Source organism: Ranitomeya variabilis, chromosome 6 (genome assembly GCF_051348905.1).
Source record: "Ranitomeya variabilis isolate aRanVar5 chromosome 6, aRanVar5.hap1, whole genome shotgun sequence".
Taxonomy (NCBI): domain Eukaryota; kingdom Metazoa; phylum Chordata; class Amphibia; order Anura; family Dendrobatidae; genus Ranitomeya; species Ranitomeya variabilis.
This window is the reverse complement of record NC_135237.1, coordinates 547,148,710-547,171,721: the sequence shown is the minus strand read 5'-3', so window position 1 is coordinate 547,171,721 and position 23,012 is coordinate 547,148,710. Positions and strand designations below refer to the sequence as shown.

The 23,012-nt window shown below is 43.9% G+C and overlaps 1 protein-coding gene across 3 annotated transcripts in view; it reads left to right on the top strand.

Annotated features, from left to right (window-relative positions):
* Nucleotides 1-23,012, top strand: part of ASAP1 (ArfGAP with SH3 domain, ankyrin repeat and PH domain 1) — a 220,630-nt gene that overhangs the window by 147,516 nt on the left and 50,102 nt on the right. For all 3 annotated transcript variants that reach the window (XM_077271238.1, XM_077271236.1, XM_077271237.1), the window contains 6 exons: nucleotides 684-758; nucleotides 1,415-1,464; nucleotides 1,565-1,694; nucleotides 4,424-4,509; nucleotides 4,610-4,685; nucleotides 7,986-8,072. In XM_077271238.1, coding sequence (XP_077127353.1) covers nucleotides 684-758; nucleotides 1,415-1,464; nucleotides 1,565-1,694; nucleotides 4,424-4,509; nucleotides 4,610-4,685; nucleotides 7,986-8,072 — 504 coding nt within the window. The remainder of the gene's footprint in view (nucleotides 1-683; nucleotides 759-1,414; nucleotides 1,465-1,564; nucleotides 1,695-4,423; nucleotides 4,510-4,609; nucleotides 4,686-7,985; nucleotides 8,073-23,012) is intronic.

The window sequence follows — 23,012 nt, the reverse complement described above, 5'->3', positions numbered from 1 at the left end:
GAACAAGGTGAAGATTCGGGTGATGCCCACTGGTGCGCTGCAGCAGCTTCATTGCACCAGCTCCAGTGGGCATCTCTGAATCCTCCGGATTGTCCGGAGTTGCAGGAGACAAACCCCAACTGATCATACACTCACTCTACGTGCCTGCCGGGGGTTTTTATGAGTTTTTGAGCACAAAATGATGAGGTTTTGAGGAGGCTCTTGAAAGTTTCTGCTCCAAAAACTATTAAAATAATCTTAGTCTGCCAATGCTCTTATCAGTTACACTGTGGATAGGTAATAAATATTGTTTATTGGAAAAGCCGCTGTAGTGTGAGCTAAACACATCATCAGTTTGTTACATTGTTTCGGTGCCCAGAGTCCTGATTGTTCAGCTCTATAGTAACTTACCCTGTAAGAAGTGTTAGGTCCGGGCAGGATTCAGTCTGTGGAAGAAGCTAATGATGGCTCCTACTCACTGACCGCAGAGACAGTGCAAACAGGAAAGGATTGAAACAGTCGATAAAGGTGTGAAACGTATCGATACAAAAATGGTGTTCAGAGGAGAACGTCAGCAAGCGGAGAGGCCGTAGTCCCTCTGTGTCACGGCGGAAAATCTAGGTGTCACTTTGGAGAATCTGTTTTCCGTTTTACGTGGAAGCGCGACATTAATGTATTTTTTTTTTCTCTCTGACCTGTTTTAGCTCCAGGGATTAAGCCACAATGTCATCTTTACACTGGATTCACTTCTTAAAGGTGACTTGAAAGGAGTGAAGGGGGTAAGTGATCAAATGAAAATATAATTTTACATATTATGTGTGTGCTGCACTCCAACAATGTTCAGCAAAGTAAAGTGATGCAATACATATTTACTAATCACACCCAGAGCTGCACTCACTATTCTGCTGGTGCAGTCACTGTGTACATACGTTACATTACTGATCCTGAGATACATCCTGTATTATACCCCAGAGCTGCACTCACTATTCTGCTGGTGCAGTCACTGTGTCCATACATTACATTACTCATCCTGAGTTACATCCTGTATTATACTCCAGAGCTGCACTCACTATTCTGCTGGTGCAGTCACTGTGTACATACATTACATTACTGATCCTGAGTTACATCCTGTATTAAACCCCAGAGCTGCACTCACTATTCTGCTGGTGCAGTCACTGTGTACATACATTACATTACTGATCCTGAGTTACAACCTGTATTAAACCCCAGAGCTGCACTCACTATTCTGCTGGTGAATTAGGAGTACACGACTGTCTTGTCATCAGGCCGCCCCTCTCCTATAATGCAGGAGGGCAGATAGTTGTTCCTCTTGCAGACACTGAACAAGCAGAGTTTGTGCAGTCCCATGTGATGATTTTCTCTATTGATTGCAGCTTTTTTTTACTATTTGATGTTTTGTGTTTTTTTTTTCTAGGATCTCAAGAAGCCATTTGACAAGGCCTGGAAAGATTATGAAACCAAATTGTAAGTGCGGCCTTCAGTGCGGCGTAACTAGATGATGATGTGCAGATTCATGGACGCTGCCCTTGGCGTTATTTTTGTTTTTTTAATTTTTTTATTTTAGTACAAAAATTGAGAAGGAGAAGAGGGAGCACGCGAAGCAGCATGGGATGATCCGGACGGAGATCACAGGGGCCGAGATCGCTGAGGAGATGGAAAAGGAGCGGAGACTATTCCAGCTACAGATGTGTGAGGTGAGCGCCCCCTGCAGATCTGGGGAGGATCAGCGCTGGAGCCCCAACAAATTTACTCCATCCCTCCAGAGCAGATGTTGCGGTATAGATCAGGGACAGACGACATTCATATGCTGACGCTTACAGAAATATACCGTCTCGCTCCCAACTTCTATCCTGACCCCTTCTCCAATGCTGGTTGAGGCCCGATCAGGACCGGTGACGTCACTTCTCCTGATCATGGCCAGAAAGCGAGACTGATCGGTGGCTGTAATGAATATGACAGGGGGACGCTACCTATTGATCTTACACATTTCCCTGCAGTTGTCTCCAGATGTAATGGACTCCCCTTACCCCTCAGTCCAGAAGTTTGCAGATCCAGTATACCCCTTTAAGCACATGATTTGGTAGTGAATCAAGAAACATGGCAGTAATTCTTTTGGGGGTCTTAGAGGCGGCAGCCCCCAACCTGATACCTATTTGTCCCAATGATTTCACAAACTGTATAACCTCTTGGAAAGTGTGTGTGGAGCCTGTTGGCACTGAGTGATGCTGCTGCTACACCTGCCAGTTATGCCGCTGCTGCTGGGTGATGCTAACTCTGTTACTGCTGAGTGACTCCGTCTCCCTTCCAGCCACTCAGTGGCATCATCTCCCTTGCTGTCCCTGAGTGGCGCCGCCTCCAATGGAGTCTCTGAGTGGCGCCATCTCCCTTGCTGTCCCTGAGTGGCACAGTCTCCTTTGCTGTCCCTGAGTGGCACCGTCTCCCTTGCTGTCCCTGAGTGGCGCCATCTCCCTTGCTGACTTTGAGTGGCGCCATCTCCCTTGCTGACCTTGAGTGGCGCCATTTCCCTTGCTTCCCTTGAGTGGCGCCGTCTCCCTTTCTGCCCCTGAGTGGCGCTGGCTCCTCTGGAGCCTCTGAGTGATGCTGTCTCACTTTCCAGCCCCCGAGTGGCGCCTTCTCCTCTGGAGCCCCGAGTGGCACCTTCTCCCCTGGAGCCCCTGAGTGGGGCCGTCTGCCTTGGAGCCCCTGAGTTGCGCCGTCTCCCCTGGAGCCCCTGAGTGATGCTGTCTCCTTTTCTGGCCCTTCAGTGGCGCCTTTTCCCCTGGAATCCTTGAGTGGCACCATCTCCCCTGGAGCCCATGAGTAGCGCCATCTCACCTGGAGCCCCTGAGTGTCGCTTTCTCCCCCGGAGCCCCCGAGTGTCCCCGAGTGTCGCTTTCTCCCCCGAGTGTCGCTTTCTCCCTCGGAGCCCCCGAGTGTCGCTTTCTCCCCCGGAGCCCCCGAGTGTCGCTTTCTCCCCCAGAGCCCCCGAGTGTCCCCGAGTGTCGCTTTCTCCCCCGGAGCCCCCGAGTGTCCCCGAGTGTCGCTTTCTCCCCCGGAGCCCCCGAGTGTCGCTTTCGCCCCCGAGTGTCCCCGAGTGTTGCTTTCTTCCCCGGAGCCCCCGAGTGTCGCCCTCTCCCCCAGAGCCCCCGAGTGTCGCCCTCGCCCCCGGAGCCCCCGAGTGTCGCCCTCGCCCCCGGAGCCCCCGAGTGTCGCCCTCGCCCCCGGAGCCCCCGAGTGTCGCCCTCTCCCCCGGAGCCCCCGAGTGTCGCCCTCTCCCCCGGAGCCCCCGAGTGTCGCCCTCTCCCCCGGAGCCCCCGAGTGTCGCCCTCTCCCCCGGAGCCCCCGAGTGTCGCCCTCTCCCCCGGAGCCCCCGAGTGTCGCCCTCTCCCCCGGAGCCCCCGAGTGTCGCCCTCTCCCCCGGAGCCCCCGAGTGTCGCCCTCTCCCCCGGAGCCCCCGAGTGTCGCCCTCTCCCCCGGAGCCCCCGAGTGTCGCCCTCTCCCCCGGAGCCCCCGAGTGTCGCCCTCTCCCCCGGAGCCCCCGAGTGTCGCCCTCTCCCCCGGAGCCCCCGAGTGTCGCCCTCTCCCCCGGAGCCCCCGAGTGTCGCCCTCTCCCCCGGAGCCCCCGAGTGTCGCCCTCTCCCCCGGAGCCCCCGAGTGTCGCCCTCTCCCCTGGAGCCCCCGAGTGTCGCCCTCTCCCCCGGAGCCCCCGAGTGTCGCCCTCTCCCCCGGAGCCCCCGAGTGTCGCCCTCTCCCCCGGAGCCCCCGAGTGTCGCCCTCTCCCCCGGAGCCCCCGAGTGTCGCCCTCTCCCCCGGAGCCCCCGAGTGTCGCCCTCTCCCCCGGAGCCCCCGAGTGTCGCCCTCTCCCCCGGAGCCCCCGAGTGTCGCCCTCTCCCCCGGAGCCCCCGAGTGTCGCCCTCTCCCCCGGAGCCCCCGAGTGTCGCCCTCTCCCCCGGAGCCCCCGAGTGTCGCCCTCTCCCCCGGAGCCCCCGAGTGTCGCCCTCTCCCACGGAGCCCCCGAGTGTCGCCTCCCTTGCAGCTTCCTAGTGACACCGCCTCTGGTGCTGCCCACAACCATGGAGAGCTGCAGAAATTGAATCGATGCGGTGTCTGGTCTTCCATTTTATGTGAATGGAACTGAAGTGCAATACCAGTCTCAGCCTGTGCAGCATGGTGGCGCCTTTTAGAGAGCACAAACAAGATTCTTTTTTCCCAATTTCCTGTATTGATGCGGTAAAGGTGCGTCCCGGCACTTGAGAGTACACGCTAAATAGCACGATATAGTAAGAATTTTCCGTTGACTACTGAAGATAAATATACGGCAGCAGGAGCGGGATGATTATTTAATTACCCGCTCGCCCCCTTCCTATACGACACCCGCACAATGTGCAATTACACCCTAACCGCCGTCTTTGTCTTCTGACAGTATCTTATTAAAGTTAATGAAATCAAGACGAAGAAGGGCGTGGACCTGCTGCAGAATCTGATCAAGTATTACCACGCGCAGTGCAAGTGAGTACGGGGTTAATATAAGTGGCAGGCAGCGTGCACATATGGCGCCCACGTGGCACGGCCGCTGATGGAGCAGCTCCTCATGCGTCTTTTTTCTCAGTTTCTTCCAGGACGGCCTGAAAACTGCAGATAAACTGAAGCAGTACATTGAGAAGCTGGCGGCCGATCTGTACAATGTAAGTACTGGGGTCTCTCCGGGGTACAAATGGCTGGGAGATTGTACTGGGATTGTCCAGAATTTAGAAAAAAAGGACTGCTTTCTTCTGTACACAGCGCCACTCAGGTCCATAGGTTGTGTGTGGTATTGCAGCCCCATTCACTTAAATAGAGCTCTGTATTAGCACTAACAGAGAATACCGTAAATATGACGACATTCAGCAAAGGCTGGGTAACATCCCATGTCCACAGAATTAGTGGCAGTCGTCACATGGCTATTATACTTTTTTTGGGGGAGAATGTTGTTGTGTATCTCCCAATCCGCCATAACTCATCATGTGTGTTATGTATGATAAAGGGAACGAAGACTAAGTAATATAATGCTACACTATGTGATAATCCCCTGGAATTAGAGAAGTGTTTTTACATCATCACAACTGATTACTACAAGTTCCTGTTATATACAATCAGTGTTATGTGTTGTTTTATCTGGCAACAAGGAACAAATTCCTGAATACGAGAAGTACAAGAGTATAACTACTATAATACTGCTCCTATGTACAAGAATATAACTACTATAATACTGCTCCTATGTACAAGAATATAACTACTATAATACTGCCCCTATGTACAAGAATATAACTACTATAATACTGCCCCTATGTACAAGACTATAACTACTATAATACTGCTCCTATGTACAAGAATATAACTACTATAATACTGCCCCTATGTACAAGAATATGAGTACTATAATACTGCCCATATGTACAAGAATATAACTACTATAATACTGCCCCTATATACAAGAATATAACTACTATAATACTGCTCCTATGTACAAGAATATAACTACTATAATACTGCTCCTATGTACAAGAATATAACTACTATAATACTGCCCCTATGTACAAGAATATAACTACTATAATACTGCCCCTATGTACAAGACTATAACTACTATAATACTGCTCCTATGTACAAGAATATAACTACTATAATACTGCCCCTATGTACAAGAATATGAGTACTATAATACTGCCCATATGTACAAGAATATAACTACTATAATACTGCCCCTATATACAAGAATATAACTACTATAATACTGCTCCTATGTACAAGAATATAACTACTATAATACTGCTCCTATGTACAAGAATATAACTACTATAATACTGCCCCTATGTACAAGAATATAACTACTATAATACTGCCCCTATGTACAAGACTATAACTACTATAATACTGCTCCTATGTACAAGAATATAACTACTATAATACTGCCCCTATGTACAAGAATATAACTACTATAATACTGCCCCTATATACAAGAATATAACTACTATAATACTGCCCCTATGTACAAGAATATAACTACTATAATACTGCCCCTATGTACAAGAATATAACTACTATAATACTACTCCTATGTACAAGAATATAACTACTATAATACTGCCCCTATGTACAAGAATATAACTACTATAATACTGTTCCTATGTACAAGAATATAACTACTATAATACTGCCCCTATATACAAGAATATAACTACTATAATACTGCCCCTATGTACAAGAATATAACTACTATAATACTACTCCTATGTACAAGAATATAACTACTATAATACTGTTCCTATGTACAAGAATATAACTACTATAATACTGCCCCTATATACAAGAATATAACTACTATAATACTGCCCCTATGTACAAGAATATAACTACTATAATACTGCCCCTATGTACAAGAATATAACTACTATAATACTGCCCCTATGTACAAGAATATGAGTACTATAATACTGCCCATATGTACAAGAATATAACTACTATAATACTGCCCCTATATACAAGAATATAACTACTATAATACTGCTCCTATGTACAAGAATATAACTACTATAATACTGCTCCTATGTACAAGAATATAACTACTATAATACTGCCCCTATGTACAAGAATATAACTACTATAATACTGCCCCTATGTACAAGACTATAACTACTATAATACTGCTCCTATGTACAAGAATATAACTACTATAATACTGCCCCTATGTACAAGAATATAACTACTATAATACTGCCCCTATATACAAGAATATAACTACTATAATACTGCCCCTATGTACAAGAATATAACTACTATAATACTGCCCCTATGTACAAGAATATAACTACTATAATACTACTCCTATGTACAAGAATATAACTACTATAATACTGCCCCTATGTACAAGAATATAACTACTATAATACTGTTCCTATGTACAAGAATATAACTACTATAATACTGCCCCTATATACAAGAATATAACTACTATAATACTGCCCCTATGTACAAGAATATAACTACTATAATACTACTCCTATGTACAAGAATATAACTACTATAATACTGTTCCTATGTACAAGAATATAACTACTATAATACTGCCCCTATATACAAGAATATAACTACTATAATACTGCCCCTATGTACAAGAATATAACTACTATAATACTGCCCCTATGTACAAGAATATAACTACTATAATACTGCCCCTATGTACAAGAATATAACTACTATAATACTGCTCCTATGTACAAGAATATAACTACGGTACTATAATACTGCTCTTATGTACAAGAATATAACTACTATAATACTGCCCCTATGTACAAGAATATAACTACTATAATACTGCTCCTATGTACAAGAATATAACTACTATAATACTGCCCCTATGTACAAGAATATAACTACTATAATACTGCCCCTATGTACAAGAATATAACTACTATAATACTGCTCCTATGTACAAGAATATAACTACTATAATACTGCCCCTATGTACAAGAATATAACTACTATAATACTGCTCCTATGTACAAGAATATAACTACTATAATACTGCTCCTATGTACAAGAATATAACTACTATAATACTGCCCCCTATATACAAGAATATAACTACTATAATACTGCTCCTATGTACAAGAATATAACTACTATAATACTGCCCCTATGTACAAGAATATAACTACTATAATACTGCTCCTATGTACAAGAATATAACTACTATAATACTGCTCCTATGTACAAGAATATAACTACTATAATACTGCTCCTATGTACAAGAATATAACTACTATAATACTGCTCCTATGTACAAGAATATAACTACTATAATACTGCCCCTATGTACAAGAATATAACTACTATAATACTGCCCCGTTTGTACAGGAATATGAAGATGTCTGAGTTGTAGTATCGCCATACTGTCTGGTTCAGTAGTGTAATTATCACATTGTTATATATAATTTCTCCTGTAGATAAAGCAGACGCAGGATGAGGAGAAGAAGCAGCTCACTGCCCTGCGGGACCTCATTAAGTCTTCTCTTCAGCTGGATCAGAAGGAGGTAGGCATATAAGTAGTTCTCAGCACATCTGGAGAGAGTTTGGATTTTGGTGCATGTTTTGCAGCATGCCATAAATCAGGAAGAGCTGAACAGATTGGTATATCGAGAAGATGTTATAGTGAGTTATTTGGTGCAGTCCCACTAATTGACAAGCTTCTCAATATTTATCGGACCGCCCCTTTGACTACAAAGCCTTGAGCGACCATATATCAGTCGTTTCTGCTGCTCCTGCGGTATAACGTCCTTGTCTTATATTTACCCTTTGTCACATATAGGGGGCGCTGCAGGAGTAAGGTTTTCATGCCTGTATGGATGTTATTCCATTGGTGGCGCATCTGTCATGCTGGAGCAGAGCAGCAGCGCAGTGTTCACCTGTTATAGTTTGTTACAATGTATCAGTGCAGGTAACATCTATCCACTTGTCTACACCAGATGTCATTGTAGCAAGCTCTCAGCTGTGAGATGCAGTAGATTGCTACAGTTTTCCAGGTAATTCGGCTCATTAGTAAGTTCTTCTTTATAGCAAGTCGTTATTGACAGTTTTGGCTTCTCGGAGATCCGGGAAGCCCCCGTTCCTGGGGACCCCACTGACCAGACTTAATCACCTGTATACACCGTCCCTTTAAGACATCTTGAAAAGGATTATAAGAAGGAAACACAATAATCCCCAATTCAGTCTGTCCAGTTATTCCCACCCCTTTCTTATCTGAATATGTTATCTAATTATTGAGGGTCATGACCAGTGGCCGGGCCGGTGGGATTTCTAGACCAGAATAATGGGCCATATAAATAGTGTCATATTTTTGGGATTTTTCACAATTTTTTTTACTCTATAGTTCACCAGTTTTTCCTGAATTTTTTTTTATTTTTTTTATTGCTTTGTTGGAGTCGTCAGTGCTGTACCATGCTGGTAGCCAGTGTGATTACACTCGTTCCTGGCAACCAGTGTTGTGCCACCCTGGCTGCTCAGTCTATGTGCCAGATAGGGCCGTGGGTAGACAGAACGTATCGGTGCCGGCGGTGGTATGAACTGACGCAGCGCAGATGGCGACGACAGATGGGATTGCTTTACTATCGTAGGGGTGTGTTTTGTTTTTTGTGTTTTTTTTTTGGTTTTTGTTTGCATAGCTTCTGCATATGGATAAGGATTACCGTTCCCTTAAAGTTTGGAAAGTATATTAAAAACTGATTTTATTTATTTATTTTTTTTTTTTTTTATTATTATTATTACTATGAAGTCATTTGACAGATTGCTTATTTTTTCGCATACCTTTTTAGGGTCCCATTCCGGACCTCCATAGCTACAGAGAAGGTTTTTCGCACTGGGGGACCCGGCGCATTGATTTAAATTGAATCGGTGTAATACTTAATTTGTCCTGTTGTGGCGCTGCAGAAAAATCGAACACTGACTGACAAGTTCTTATCATAGCAGAATTAAAGGGATTGTCCGCTACTATTATTTTAATCATTGTCAGTTGATTCAATGTATTGCAAAAAAATAAAAAAAACTCTTGTTTTGTACCGCTGGCCAGAATTTCAGCGCTGCAACCGATCACTGGCCACTGATGGACTGCAGTGGTCATATTATGCCAGGAGTCCGGTGGAGGATGCTGGCACCAGAATGGAGGAGGGAGATGCATATTAGTCTTTGGTGTCTGCCCTCTCTTCCATCCAGCCACCACCAGTCTGTATATATTAAGACACATTACTAAGAATAAGGTCTATTATATCACATTATTACGGTATTTACAGGACATTGCAGAAGTTTTAGGCAGGTGTGGAAAAAAAGCTGCAATGTAAGAGTGATTCCAAAAATCCAATTGATTATAGTCTATTTTTATCAATTAATAAAATCAAAGTGAACGTACAAAAGAGAAATCTAAATCCCATCAGTATTTGGTGACCGCCCGTCGCCTCCATCATTTCTCAGTCACTTGCTCACAGTTTTTGAAGGAACTCGGCAGGAAATTGTTCCAAACATCTTGGAGAACTGACCCCAGATCTTCTGTGGTTGAGGCTTATGTAAATCCTTCTTTCTCTTCCTGTGATCCCAGACAGATGGGATGATGTGAGATCAGGGCTCTATGGGGCCGGATCATCACCCACCTCCAGGGTTCCTCGTTTTTAGTGACATTGACAGGATGTTGGGGATCATTGTTCTGCTGGAGAATAAATTTGGAGCCAGTCAGATGCCTCCCTGATGGCATGACGTGTTGGATCAGTATGGAGACACGGGGGTCAGTGGGTGCTCTCATCCACTGACCCGAGACCGCATGGACCACGGCTAGCGGACGAGAGCAGCCACTGACCCCCACCCCGCCATATGTCCTCATTTGGTGTCAGCAGTGGGATGCTACTCAGCCCGGTGGATACAGCGGAGCTGCAGGGGACTGGTGTTCGTAGACACCATCCAAGGGCTCTACAACCGAAGAGGCATATAGACAGACCCAGCAGACCATAGGTGAGGCATGCAGCAGGTTTCGGTTGCCACCATGTCCAACCCCACCAGGTCGGCCTTGGGAAGAAGACCCTAGTGGATGTATAGCCGCAACAAGAAACTGCAACTATAGGAGCTTTGCCAGCTTCCATGGATTGATTACTTGACCACTGACACTTGGTCTGTTTTGATTAAGGAATTGGTTTGTTGGGATGCCCAGAACGTTGGAGGTGGACGACAAAAACTCAGCTGATAAGGACCCAGAGGATTTGCCAGAACAAGGATCCGGGAATCAACCCAGTCCCCAGCAGCCCGAATCCAGGAGTTTTGGTTGCATTGGGACCTGGAGCCTCAAGTGGGGAAAGGGCTTGTGTTATGGAATTAATTTTTGGGAGTTTCAGCACCCCTATCTATAGTCCACCACCAAGGAATTAATCTCTGCTACAGAGACGTGCCAGTGTTTAATGAGTCCAACACTGAAGTCGATGAACATCTGCAAGATTTTGAGACTTTGATGCTGATGCCCCAGATGCCTACAGCTGATTGAGCTAATAACTGTGGACTAGTTTGACTGTTCGGGCACGGGATGCCGCCCAGTCACTTAGGCCTCAGGACTGTTTCGACTATGGAACTATTAAGAACACCTTGATGGCACATTTTACCATCACCCCCAAAAGATATCACACCAAGTTCCAGACACTCTCTGTCCAGGGAGTCTCCTGTGTAGAATTTGGCAGTCAACTCTGGCGATACTGTAACTGCTGGCTCAATGGTAGGGCGGTCCACCAAACTGCTGCCCTTCGGGACGTGATCATGCTAGAGCAATTTACAGACAAAATGGCCCCAGAATTACAAAAGTGGGTAGCCAACAAGAAGACCGACACCCCAGAGCAAGCAGCCCGTTTGGCGGACGAGTTACAGCCAACCGGCCCCGCTGGAAACACAATATGCCCACCGATCCCAGCAGACCCATCAACCTAGTATTCCACTGGCCACAAGTCATTCAAGCAGGATTATCCTTCTACAAAGCAGAAAACTCACTAGGACAAATGGTTACCAACAGTTCCCATGATTTGCCCAACCCATGGTGCTGTTATATATGCAAGCACCTTGCACATGTTACCAAACATTATCCCCAAGGCCGGGGCCGAATTCCTGGGTCCCGTCTGCTAGCCCAGCCAGTCAACATCTGCCATCAAGTGTGGAGACACGGGGTCAGCGGGTGCTCTAATTCGCTAGCCCTTAACCGCATGGACCAGGGATCATCCCTCTGAATGCCCACTCTCCTTTTACCGTGGGCATAATATTACTCAGACAACACAAGGTGAGGGTAAAACAGTGTTGCAATACTTTATTGAACCACAAAACAGACAAATAACACATAGAACAGCCCCAGCAAAATACCCAAAATGGTGTAAAATTCCAGAGTCTCATCCTTCTGCTGACTCGCTGGGATAAGGGCAATTGTGACTTCAGAGCTTCCAGGGCCGACTACTCCCACCTGTGGCACGCACAGAGAGGAGGTATCGAAAAGCTTAGGCTTTTTTTAAGCTAACCGAGAGGTCAGGTATGTGACCAGGTGACCTGATTGTCGCAAACTGGATACCTGAAGATGTCTCTGAGGGTTCAGCGATGGTCAATGGAGCTGATTTGTTTTCTTCCAGCTGGGATCGTGGTCCCCTAAGCTGGCATCCTGTAGAGTCACTTGGAACAGAGGCAAAGTCTTCTTATATAGTTCACAACTGTCCTTCAAGCCATCATTCACAGGTCAAGAGGAGGGGGTGACGAGGTTAATCTTTATTGTTTGAGTATTTATAGTTTATCCTTCAATGTTTGCAAGTCAACAAACAGCATAGCTTGGTATAATGTGTAATCTAAATATTAGCAATAGTGATGAGCGAGTGTGCTCGTTATTTGAGTTTTCCGAGCATTCTCGGGTGTTCTAGTATCTTCGGCGTGCTCGTAGATAATGTTTGTGTCCCCGCAGCTGCATGATTTGCGGCTGTTAGACAACCTGAACACATGCAGGAATTGCCTGTTTGTTAGGGAATCCCCAAATGTATTCAGGCTCTAGCAGCCACAAATCATGCAGCTGCATAAACTGTAGGAGCTGATATAAGAAGTAAATAACAACCATTCATCAATTTACAAATATTAGTTCAACCTACAGGAAGAGTCAATAATTCAGACAATAGTCTATGATTCTGGACCACGGAAACTACGTCTGCATAATTAAGAAGAAATGCTGTATCGTCAAAAACAGTATCTGCCTTTTGTTTCTCAGCATTGAGGACACCATTAATCCTGATTAAATCCCGAACTCCATTTGCTAAAATACAGTTGCAAACTTGCAGGACCCTCCACCGAGCTTCACTGTTCCTGCAGACCCTCATTATTGTGCCGCTCTCCAGCCATTCGTTGAACAAACTCATTTTTCTGCACCCCGTTTCCTATGTTTTCTTACAAGGTTATGTCCTTTGTTCTCTTTTCCATGTTGAAGATATTACTTTTGGCAGCAATTTTGTCTTGAAGACCACTTCAGGACAGATTTCTCCAACCGGTAGATGAGTGTAGCTGTGTCCCAGTGGGTGCTGCCAGTTCTGAGTTGATGGCACTGCTGAACATCTTCTGAGTTTGAAGGGAAGTAATCAGGATGTATCTTTCATCTGCTGCACTAAGTCTTCTTGGCCAACCACTGCATCTATGGTTTTCAACGTTGCCAATTTTTGGTGCTTCTTCTAAACAGCTTGAATAGCACATCTGGAAATCCCAGTCTGCTGTGAAATCTTTCCCTGGGAGACTCCTTGCTGATTCAGTATAACTACCTTCTTTCTTGTTGCATTTTTTCCCACCTGCCCAAATCTCTTGCACAGTATTGTATGTGTAATTGTATATATATTTGGTATTACTGGATTTTCCTGGTGTACTGCAGGCTGCGGTTCTCCACCAGTTGAGAAACTACAACTCTGCCCTGCTACAAAACTGTCAGAGCCTGTTGGTTGTTGTAGTTGGTGTATATGTGAGACCAGTTCCCTGCGATCCAGCATCTGTCTTATTTCAGAATTTACAGATATTTCTTATCGCTCTGGGATTTCTCATAGAAAGTGAAACATCAGGAAATTCCTGTTTCTCTGTGGGAAAAATGTGACAGGCATAAAAGCGGGTTGTCTGTGTCATGGCAGACATCAAAAACCAGAAATGCGGGCTGAAAGTAAGACTAGAGGTCAGCGGTTATAGCGTAGATGTTTGGTAAATGCAACAATTAAAGGGAAACTCCACGTGCAGAACTTATTTCATCCTCGTGACACTGAGATGAAGCGCAACCGCCCTCATCCTCCTTTCGTAATCATTCTCTGCTGTCAATGGTTTCCTGTATCAGTGACCAACCTGTCAATACTGATAATGGCCGAGGTCACCTGTAGTTATGTGCTGCACAGAGGGCCCATCCATGATAAAGACAAAAAGTAGCAAGATGGCGCGGAGGACAGACTGCAAAAATAGAAGAGTCAGAGAAAATGAAGACTCCACAGGCAAACTAGCAATAAAGAGCTCACTGAACACTTTTCTGCTCCTGTTCCTTAGAGATCATTGAGCCCCGAGGTGCCCACACACCTTAGATAGCTAACTCTCCCGAATTCCCCAGACACACACAGTTAGTACTACTAACTGTGTAGCAGTACTTTCTTTTAAGTGTTTATGTCACCCCAGTGCTGGATTTACAACTGCCCAGCTCAGAAGTTTTCTATAATGTCCTCCATGCTGCTGCTTTCTAGCAAGTGTTTTATCCCAGAACTGGATTCACAGTTACACTGTACAGAAGTGTTCAATAATGTTCTCCATGCTGCTGCTTTCTAGCAAGAGTTTTATCCCAGTCCTGGATTCACAGTTACACTGCTCAGAACTGTTCTATAATGTCCTCCATGCTGCTGCGTTCTAGCAAGTGTTTTATCCTAGAACTGGATTCACAGTTATACTGCTCAGAACCTTTCTATAATGTCCTCCATGCTGCTGCTTTCTAGCTAGTGTTTAATCTTATCCCAGAACTGGATTCACTGTTACACTGCTCAGAACTGTTTTATAATGTCCTCCATGCTGCTGCTTTCTAGCAAGTGTTTTATGCCAGCCCTGGATTCACAGTTATACTGCTTAGAACCATTCTATAATGTCCTCCATGCCGCTGCTTTCTAGCAAGTGTTTTATCTAAACCCAGCACTGTATTAACAGTTACACTGCTCAGAACTGTTCTATAATGTCCTCCATTATGATGCTTTCTAGTAAGTGTTTTATCTCTCCCTTGTTCCGGATTCACAACTACACCACTCAGTAGCGCTGTATAATGTCCTTCATGCTTTTGAAGAACATCTGCATAGCGACAGAAGAGTAGAAATCCCTCATCTCTGTGTATGGGAAATGTCATAGTATCTCATCTCCATGCACTAGCTCTGTGACAACTGAACATTAGAGCCTGCAAAGCAGAAAACTGGGCAATAATGAAGGATATATTTCCTTTAAGGGATATTATTATGGGGTACTTATGCCCGCACTAGGGTTGTGAGGTGTCAGATGTTTGGGCTTGTCTGATTAATGAATTTCATTGTGTAGGGACCCATGTGGGAAGGAGGGACTGTTGTGTCACTTTTGGTTTCCCTCCCACTAGAAGGATCTGACAGAACGTCTCGGAAATTGCAGGGTTACTTTACATATTACGTACCGCTCCATAATGCTGTCACGCTGGGAAAAAGGCAGCCGGCAGAATCTATACCTCCGCACGGCACTGTTATTTTGTAATAAGTCTGGGACTTGTTGTTCCTGAATCCTGGCAGGAGGCAGCCGTGTAATATCCTTCACGTTCTTCTGTGTGTCTCTCCGCTCTTGTAAGAGTCTTGTAGAGGCTTTGTATCTGCTGCGTGAGACACGTCAGCGGTGCCGGAGATCGGGACGCGATGTGTTCAGGGTGACAATGATGTCTGGCTGCAAACCATGGCCTCCATAAGGCAGCGTAACATTGCTGCGGCACTGACTAACATGGACGCTGCAGGCAGCCAAAGCCGGCTTAAAGGGGTTGTCCCGTTCCACAACAGTTTTTATTATTAGCTCTGTTAGTAGTAGTAGTAAAAAAAAAAAAAAATTCTTATCCCACCCTCCCCAAGTCCAGTGTGGTTGTATCACTTCTGCAGCTCCCGGGGTCGGTTTCTGTTTGTACCGACGGTGTCCCGTAACTGAGCTCAGCAGCTCGTGCCAACAACTCGGGCTGAGCTCCATTATAGTCTGTAGTGCTGCGCACAATAACAGACTCTGGGAGCAGCAGTTGAGATTTTTTGCTGGACCCGAATAAAGCACATTTCTCTTTTTTTTATACTATTAAAGGATCTTATAGCAAAAACATTTTCTGAAAGGGGGTTGAAACCCCTTTCAGACCTAAGTAGTTTCTCCCCCATTGTTTTCATACTTAAGAGTTGCATTCATAATTTTGTAGGCTGCAGAGCCGAGATCTCCCAGCAAGCCCTGCTTGTTCAGTGTCTTGATAGAACTGACTATACTGGATTCCTTTAGGAAGTGAAAAGTAATGTAGCAAACACTAAAAACCTACAGCTTTGTAAGAGCTCAGCTGTTACCGGCGTCCAGCAACACGTTCCCTGACTGTTTCGTTCTGGTTCATTGCATGGAGCTTCTGCTGATTTGCCTTTTGGGAGGGGATGTACTTAAATCAGGTTAGTGTTGTATGGAAACAGGGTGAGAACATCTCACTGACAGCAATATAGTGAGTGCAGCTCTGGAGTATAATACAGGATGTAACTCAGGGTCAGTAATGTAATGTACGTACACAGTGATTGCACCAGCAGAATAGTGAGTGCAGCTCTGGGGTATAACACAGGATGTAACTCAGGATCAGTAATGTAATGTATGTACACAGTGACTGCACCAGCAGAATAGTGAGTGCAGCTCTGGGGTATAATACAGGATGTAACTCAGGATCAGTAATGTAATGTATGTACACAGTGACTGCACCAGCAGAATAGTGAGTGCAGCACTGGGGTATAATACAGGATATAACTCAGGATCAGTAATGTAATGTATGTACACAGTGACTGCACCAGCAGAATAGTGAGTGCAGCACTGGGGTATAATACAGGATATAACTCAGGGTCAGTAATGTATGTACACAGTGACTGCACCAGCAGAATAGTGAGCGCAGCTCTGGGGTATAATACAGGATGTAACTCAGGATCAGTAATGTATGTACACAGTGACTTCACCAGCAGAATAGTGAGTGCAGCTCTGGGGTATAATACAGGATGTAACTCAGGATCAGTAATGTAATGTATGTACACAGTGACTGCACCAGCAGAACAGTGAGTGCAGCTCTGGGGTATAATACAGAATGTATCTCAGGATCAATAATGTAAGGTATGTACACAGTGACTGCACCAGCAGAATAGTGAGTGCAGCTCTGGGGTATAATACAGGATGTAACTCAGGATCAGTAATGTAATGTATGTACACAGTGACTGCACCAGCAGAATAGTGAGTGCAGCTCTGGGGTATAATACAGGATGTAACTCAGGATCAGTAATGTAATGTATGTACACAGTGACTGCACCAGCAGAATAGTGAGTGCAGCTCTGGGGTATAATACAGGATGTAACTCAGGGTCAGTAATGTAATGTACGTACACAGTGATTGCACCAGCAGAATAGTGAGTGCAGCTCTGGGGTATAACACAGGATGTAACTCAGGATCAGTAATGTAATGTATGTACACAGTGACTGCACCAGCAGAATAGTGAGTGCAGCACTGGGGTATAATACAGGATATAACTCAGGATCAGTAATGTAATGTATGTACACAGTGACTGCACCAGCAGAATAGTGAGCGCAGCTCTGGGGTATAATACAGGATGTAACTCAGGATCAGTAATGTATGTACACAGTGACTGCACCAGCAGAACAGTGAGTGCAGCTCTGGGGTATAATACAGAATGTATCTCAGGATCAATAATGTAAGGTATGTACACAGTGACTGCACCAGCAGAATAGTGAGTGCAGCTCTGGGGTATAATACAGGATGTAACTCAGGATCAGTAATGTAATGTATGTACACAGTGACTGCACCAGCAGAATAGTGAGTGCAGCTCTGGGGTATAATACAGGATGTAACTCAGGATCAGTAATGTAATGTATGTACACAGTGACTGCACCAGCAGAATAGTGAGTGCAGCTCTGGGGTATAATACAGGATGTAACTCAGGGTCAGTAATGTAATGTACATACACAGTGATTGCACCAGCAGAATAGTGAGTGCAGCTCTGGGGTATAACACAGGATGTAACTCAGGATCAGTAATGTAATGTATGTACACAGTGACTGCACCAGCAGAATAGTGAGTGCAGCACTGGGGTATAATACAGGATATAACTCAGGATCAGTAATGTAATGTATGTACACAGTGACTGCACCAGCAGAATAGTGAGCGCAGCTCTGGGGTATAATACAGGATGTAACTCAGGATCAGTAATGTATGTACACAGTGACTGCACCAGCAGAACAGTGAGTGCAGCTCTGGGGTATAATACAGAATGTATCTCAGGATCTATAATGTAAGGTATGTACACAGTGACTGCACCAGCAGAATAGTGAGTGCAGCTCTGGGGTATAATACAGGATGTAACTCAGGATCAGTAATGTAATGTATGTACACAGTGACTGCACCAGCAGAATAGTGAGTGCAGCTCTGGGGTATAATACAGGATGTAACTCAGGATCAGTAATGTAATGTATGTACACAGTGACTGCACCAGCAGAATAGTGAGTGCAGCTCTGGGGTATAATACAGGATGTAACTCAGGGTCAGTAATGTAATGTACGTACACAGTGATTGCACCAGCAGAATAGTGAGTGCAGCTCTGGGGTATAACACAGGATGTAACTCAGGATCAGTAATGTAATGTATGTACACAGTGACTGCACCAGCAGAATAGTGAGTGCAGCACTGGGGTATAATACAGGATATAACTCAGGATCAGTAATGTAATGTATGTACACAGTGACTGCACCAGCAGAATAGTGAGCGCAGCTCTGGGGTATAATACAGGATGTAACTCAGGATCAGTAATGTATGTACACAGTGACTGCACCAGCAGAACAGTGAGTGCAGCTCTGGGGTATAATACAGAATGTATCTCAGGATCAATAATGTAAGGTATGTACACAGTGACTGCACCAGCAGAATAGTGAGTGCAGCTCTGGGGTATAATACAGGATGTAACTCAGGATCAGTAATGTAATGTATGTACACAGTGACTGCACCAGCAGAATAGTGAGTGCAGCTCTGGGGTATAATACAGGATGTAACTCAGGATCAGTAATGTAATGTATGTACACAGTGACTGCACCAGCAGAATAGTGAGTGCAGCTCTGGGGTATAATACAGGATGTAACTCAGGGTCAGTAATGTAATGTACATACACAGTGATTGCACCAGCAGAATAGTGAGTGCAGCTCTGGGGTATAACACAGGATGTAACTCAGGATCAGTAATGTAATGTATGTACACAGTGACTGCACCAGCAGAATAGTGAGTGCAGCACTGGGGTATAATACAGGATATAACTCAGGATCAGTAATGTAATGTATGTACACAGTGACTGCACCAGCAGAATAGTGAGCGCAGCTCTGGGGTATAATACAGGATGTAACTCAGGATCAGTAATGTATGTACACAGTGACTGCACCAGCAGAACAGTGAGTGCAGCTCTGGGGTATAATACAGAATGTATCTCAGGATCTATAATGTAAGGTATGTACACAGTGACTGCACCAGCAGAATAGTGAGTGCAGCTCTGGGGTATAATACAGGATGTAACTCAGGATCAGTAATGTAATGTATGTACACAGTGACTGCACCAGCAGAATAGTGAGTGCAGCTCTGGGGTATAATACAGGATGTAACTCAGGATCAGTAATGTAATGTATGTACACAGTGACTGCACCAGCAGAATAGTGAGTGCAGCTCTGGGGTATAATACAGGATGTAACTCAGGGTCAGTAATGTAATGTACGTACACAGTGATTGCACCAGCAGAATAGTGAGTGCAGCTCTGGGGTATAACACAGGATGTAACTCAGGATCAGTAATGTAATGTATGTACACAGTGACTGCACCAGCAGAATAGTGAGTGCAGCACTGGGGTATAATACAGGATATAACTCAGGATCAGTAATGTAATGTATGTACACAGTGACTGCACCAGCAGAATAGTGAGCACAGCTCTGGGGTATAATACAGGATGTAACTCAGGATCAGTAATGTATGTACACAGTGACTGCACCAGCAGAACAGTGAGTGCAGCTCTGGGGTATAATACAGAATGTATCTCAGGATCAATAATGTAAGGTATGTACACAGTGACTGCACCAGCAGAATAGTGAGTGCAGCTCTGGGGTATAATACAGGATGTAACTCAGGATCAGTAATGTAATGTATGTACACAGTGACTGCACCAGCAGAATAGTGAGTGCAGCTCTGGGGTATAATACAGGATGTAACTCAGGATCAGTAATGTAATGTATGTACACAGTGACTGCACCAGCAGAATAGTGAGTGCAGCTCTGGGGTATAATACAGGATGTAACTCAGGGTCAGTAATGTAATGTACGTACACAGTGATTGCACCAGCAGAATAGTGAGTGCAGCTCTGGGGTATAACACAGGATGTAACTCAGGATCAGTAATGTAATGTATGTACACAGTGACTGCACCAGCAGAATAGTGAGTGCAGCACTGGGGTATAATACAGGATATAACTCAGGATCAGTAATGTAATGTATGTACACAGTGACTGCACCAGCAGAATAGTGAGCGCAGCTCTGGGGTATAATACAGGATGTAACTCAGGATCAGTAATGTATGTACACAGTGACTGCACCAGCAGAACAGTGAGTGCAGCTCTGGGGTATAATACAGAATGTATCTCAGGATCAATAATGTAAGGTATGTACACAGTGACTGCACCAGCAGAATAGTGAGTGCAGCTCTGGGGTATAATACAGGATGTAACTCAGGATCAGTAATGTAATGTATGTACACAGTGACTGCACCAGCAGAATAGTGAGTGCAGCACTGGGGTATAATACAGGATATAACTCAGGATCAGTAATGTAATGTATGTACACAATGACTGCACCAGCAGAATAGTGAGTGCAGCTCTGGAGTATAATACAGGATGTAACTCAGGATCAGTAATGTAATGTATGTACTCAGTGACTGCACCAGCAGAATAGTGAGCGCAGCTCTGGGGTATAATACAGGATGTAACTCAGGATCAGTAATGTATGTACACAGTGACTGCACCAGCAGAACAGTGAGTGCAGCTCTGGGGTATAATACAGAATGTATCTCAGGATCAATAATGTAAGGTATGTACACAGTGACTGCACCAGCAGAATAGTGAGTGCAGCTCTGGGGTATAATACAGGATGTAACTCAGGATCAGTAATGTAATGTATGTACACAGTGACTGCACCAGCAGAATAGTGAGTGCAGCACTGGGGTATAATACAGGATATAACTCAGGATCAGTAATGTAATGTATGTACACAGTGACTGCACCAGCAGAATAGTGAGCGCAGCTCTGGGGTATAATACAGGATGTAACTCAGGATCAGTAATGTATGTACACAGTGACTGCACCAGCAGAACAGTGAGTGCAGCTCTGGGGTATAATACAGAATGTATCTCAGGATCAATAATGTAAGGTATGTACACAGTGACTGCACCAGCAGAATAGTGAGTGCAGCTCTGGGGTATAATACAGAATGTATCTCAGGATCAATAATGTAAGGTATGTACACAGTGACTGCACCAGCAGAATAGTGAGTGCAGCTCTGGGGTATAATACAGGATGTAACTCAGGATCAGTAATGTAATGTATGTACACAGTGACTGCATCAGCAGAATAGTGAGTGCAGCTCTGGATGTAACTCAGGATCAGTTTAAGATAAGTCATGTATGGTGCATCATGTCGGCCCCTGCCAAGTTTAAATATATATTACAGAGTGTCACATCATATGAATAAGCTTTCTTTGAAATGAATGATTGTGGTAAGCTCAATATTATTTCCACAATTTCTGTAGTAGTGACAAAGGGTGATGTTGATTTACTTCATTCTGATCTTTAATTAGTGTTTTGCTTTTTTCCTCCTTGTCTTTCAATTTGCTTACATGACCGAAGTCTAGGAGAGTAAGTTTTGTCTTTTGTCGGTCTGACTTCAATGTCAGTCCATTCCTCCATAATCACTCTCTATCGTCTCCATTTTTTTATTAATGTGAATGACCACAAAGCACCACAACAGCTCACAGGGATTTTATAACGAATGTAATATTGCCCCCTATGTACACGAATATAACTACTATAATACTGCTCCTATGTACAAGAATATAACTACTATAATACTGCCCCTATGTACAAGAATATAACTACTATAATACTGCCCCTATGTACAAGAATATAACTACTATAATACTGCTCCTATGTACAAGAATATAACTACTATAATACTGCCCCTATGTACACGAATATAACTACTATAATACTGCTCCTATGTACAAGAATATAACTACTATAATACTGCCCCTATGTACAAGAATATAACTACTATAATACTGCCCCTATGTACAAGAATATAACTACTATAATACTGCTCCTATGTACAAGAATATAACTACTATAATACTGCCCCTATGTACAAGAATATAACTACTATAATACTGCTCCTATGTACAAGAATATAACTACTATAATACTGCCCCTATGTACAAGAATATAACTACTATAATACTGCCCCTATGTACAAGAATATAACTACTATAATACTGCCCCTATGTACAAGAATATAACTACTATAATACTGCTCCTATGTACAAGAATATAACTACTATAATACTGCTCCTATGTACAAGAATATAGCTACTATAATACTGCTCCTATGTACATGAATATAACGACTATAATACTGCTCCTATGTACAAGAATATAACTACTATAATACTGCTCCTATGTACAAGAATATAACTACTATAATACTGCCCCCTATGTACAAGAATATAACTACTATAATACTGCTCACTATGTACAAGAATATAACTACTATAATACTGCCCCTATGTACAAGAATATAACTACTATAATACTGCTCCTATGTACAAGAATATAACTACTATAATACTGCCCCTCTGTACAAGAATATAACTACTATAATACTGCCCCCTATGTACAAGAATATAACTACTATAATACTGCTCACTATGTACAAGAATATAACTACTATAATACTGCTCCTATGTACAAGAATATAACTACTATAATACTGCTCCTATGTACAAGAATATAACTACTATAATACTGCTCCTATGTACAAGAATATAACTACTATAATACTGCCCCTATGTACAAGAATATAACTACTATAATACTGCCCCCTATGTACAAGAATATAACTACTATAA